Genomic DNA, 2,888 nt, shown 5'->3' with positions numbered 1-2,888 from the left:
TACTTGAACTGACACAGTTTATGCAGCTTTTCACTATTTAAGCAGGAACCCTACTTACAACTGAACTAAAGGAAAGGCAACACATAAGAATAATATCTGTTGAACTTAGGGTAATATAACATTTGGGTCAGAATGGTATAAGGAAATGAAATTAAAATGGATACGCCCCACAAAAAACTACAAACACAAGTACTCTACATAGCATGCATCATAGGAAGTTATGCAATCATCTGAGTCTGAGGGCTGTAAACATTCACAAACTACAAATGCATATAAAAGAAAAAGGAAGTGATGAATGAAATAAATTTTCACTACATTTAAATCATATTGACACTGGACTGATTTTCTGACATTACATACAATTGCAGCAGTATGCAAGGGACAAATATTGACTTCAATTAACACTAAACTGTCTAAATATTGAAGATACCTAATTCAGTAAATGCTTTAAAGGTATTGGTCCTAGTCTATGACTGAGGTTTGTTTACACTGCTGAACTCAATAGTACTCACTCCCTGATCAAACGTTCATTCAAATTTCATCCTACTATAACTTTCAGATAACAGAAAAGGAATTCCCTACCCATATAAACAAAAGGAAGTCTCTTAAAGAAATAAAAATACCAGATATCAATTTGACCTCAAAAGTCTTGTCAACTTCTACTTCACGAAATACTGTCCCACTGATCTAACTTCAGGTGATGATAATCATGTTCCTAAGACTACCTGGTGCAAATGGATGTGATTAGGACACCAATTTACATTCAATGTCAGTCATAATGATTCAAGAAAACACTAAAATATTTAAAAAATACAGTAGTAGTCAATGACTGTCCACTTACATTTTCTGTAGGGTTTGACATGAATATACTCCACCAAATAATGTGATGAAGATATGATGTTTTTATGGGGGTAAAAATTTTCAGACAACCTTAACATAATATCACTCATTATCTTAGGGCATCAAGTTAACATGCATGAAACTACTACTACAAATACAGCAACAGCATATTCGATATTAGTCCTACACACACATAAACACAGCAAGACAGGTGAGACGGGGAGTGAGAGAGGCCCCATATGAGGGAGGTAAAAGTTAGGGGTGGGGACACAGCACAAATCCAAATATTTAAAGGGACTCCATAGGATACGACAGTTACACCGCCTTTTAAACGCTTGGAGCTCGCTATACCCACAAGAACAACCTCTGGGCCACGGATCAAACACCACAGTCTCCCCTAACAAGTCAATATTTAAACATAAACAATTGTATTTTGGGGGAAGCCTAAACATGGATGGTTCTTCCCCCCCGACATCGTAATTATATATGGAGGGGGATTCTGAATAACGTATAAAAGACACAGCGGAGGGAATCTCTGAGAAAGGGAACAGCGGGCACAACAGTCCTCCTCGCAGACATTATCTGGACGATGATGAACCTGTAACCAATATTCAAGGGAAGCAGGAAGAGAGGGAGAAGTCATCGGCCTACGTTGCTGATGGCTGCCGAGTGTCTGCTTAGTGGCTCGGCCGTCCCCAAAACACACCACCGCTTAACACCACATTTTCCAACTTTCCACCTTCGATTGACCACTTTACAACACACGGGCTATATCTTCGATTCACTACGAATGGACACCTGATGTTACAGGGAGATATAAAGCTCACTGTGCTTACTTTTCGCCATTAAAACAGTCTATGGCCGGGCGACGTGGTACTCGGCAGCCATTCCGCGGGTAACACTGAAGGGCCGCTAGCCTCCACCCGGGACCCCGAGAACCATCTCACTCCCCCACATATATTTCCTTCTCTCCTGCACCACAAATTATCACTGCATCGTGTATTGCATTGCCGCCGAAGAAAATCCGTCTATACACTTACCCGTCAAATTTCTGAGATAAGAGGACGCCGAATTAATCCTCAAATCATATCGCAAAATATAACTTCCAGCCAAAAGGTGTGGCGTTGGCTGGCTGAATTGCCAAATGTCGTCATTTTAAAGTTTCCACCCTCGTCGAAAATCAAATATATTTGACTATATTTCCCGTTTAGAAGTTCTTATAGCATTTGTTCCTATGAGTACATGAATTCTAATGACAGTTCAGGAGAGTATGTTAGATAAGAATGCCGAGCTCCCCCGGGTGGCCACAGGCCAAGTTTGGCTCGCCTGTCGGGCTCGTCGCGGCCGGACACACGCACAGACAGACACACGCGCTCCTCTCGCCGATTTGCTACGTAGCTGAGCGCCGAAGCTCCCCGAGTCCCCGCCGCTGCCTCAAGAAACTGGCAACTGTCGCACGCCCCGCTCTACACATTCCATAATCCTATCTCAACCCATACTAGCCCAAAAAACACCGCTGATGCTTAGGGGAAGCCCACCCGGAGTCACGCCGAAATGCAGGCTATTTCCGAAGCCAAGGTCTTTCAATGGTTAAATCACCTGGATGGCGATAAGGGTTTATTAATAAACAGGAAGGCGCAGGGAGAGCATATTACATTGTTGAACATATCTCGTAAATATTTCCAGGCGAGATTGGTGGCTGCACGTTCATAAAAAGAGGATATCGCTGGCGAGGTATCCTGGTAGTAATACAATCTGGTTTTAATGCATTCCACAGTTGTTTGTTGTATTATGTGTTGGAAGTTGGACTTGCTGGTGGAGACATGAGTGATGGAGAATGTAGCAACGCCTGCGCTCAACTGATCCAGGATAGCAACAGTCTTACGCTGTCGCCCTTGCATCCTTATCGATTCGCAAATATTACTACGAAACTATTCATAACTAATTTTCACCACTCCAGTTCGGGTGGTTAGTACAGAAGCATGAGAGACGATCCAAGTCCCGCGAACCTGGCGGTGGCAACATCACCAACATATATCCCACGAATT

At 42.7% G+C, this 2,888-nt stretch overlaps 1 protein-coding gene across 2 annotated transcripts in view; it reads right to left on the bottom strand.

The window, feature by feature from the left end:
* The window catches only part of LOC119588776 (protein Gawky-like), a gene marked incomplete in the record, with an annotated part of 110,804 nt that extends 108,824 nt beyond the window's left edge, over nucleotides 1-1,980 (bottom strand). Inside the window, 1 exon segment of one of the 2 annotated variants that reach the window (XM_037937420.1) lies at nucleotides 1,881-1,980. Coding sequence is in view for 1 of the 2 variants with exons in the window: in XM_037937419.1 (XP_037793347.1) it covers nucleotides 1,677-1,686 (10 nt within the window). 2 annotated transcript variants of the gene reach the window in all.
* Between the last annotated feature and the right edge of the window lie 908 nt (nucleotides 1,981-2,888).

Source organism: Penaeus monodon, chromosome 24 (assembly GCF_015228065.2).
Source record: "Penaeus monodon isolate SGIC_2016 chromosome 24, NSTDA_Pmon_1, whole genome shotgun sequence".
NCBI classification, from domain to species: Eukaryota; Metazoa; Arthropoda; class Malacostraca; order Decapoda; family Penaeidae; genus Penaeus; species Penaeus monodon.
This window is presented reverse-complemented; position numbering and strand designations above follow the sequence as displayed.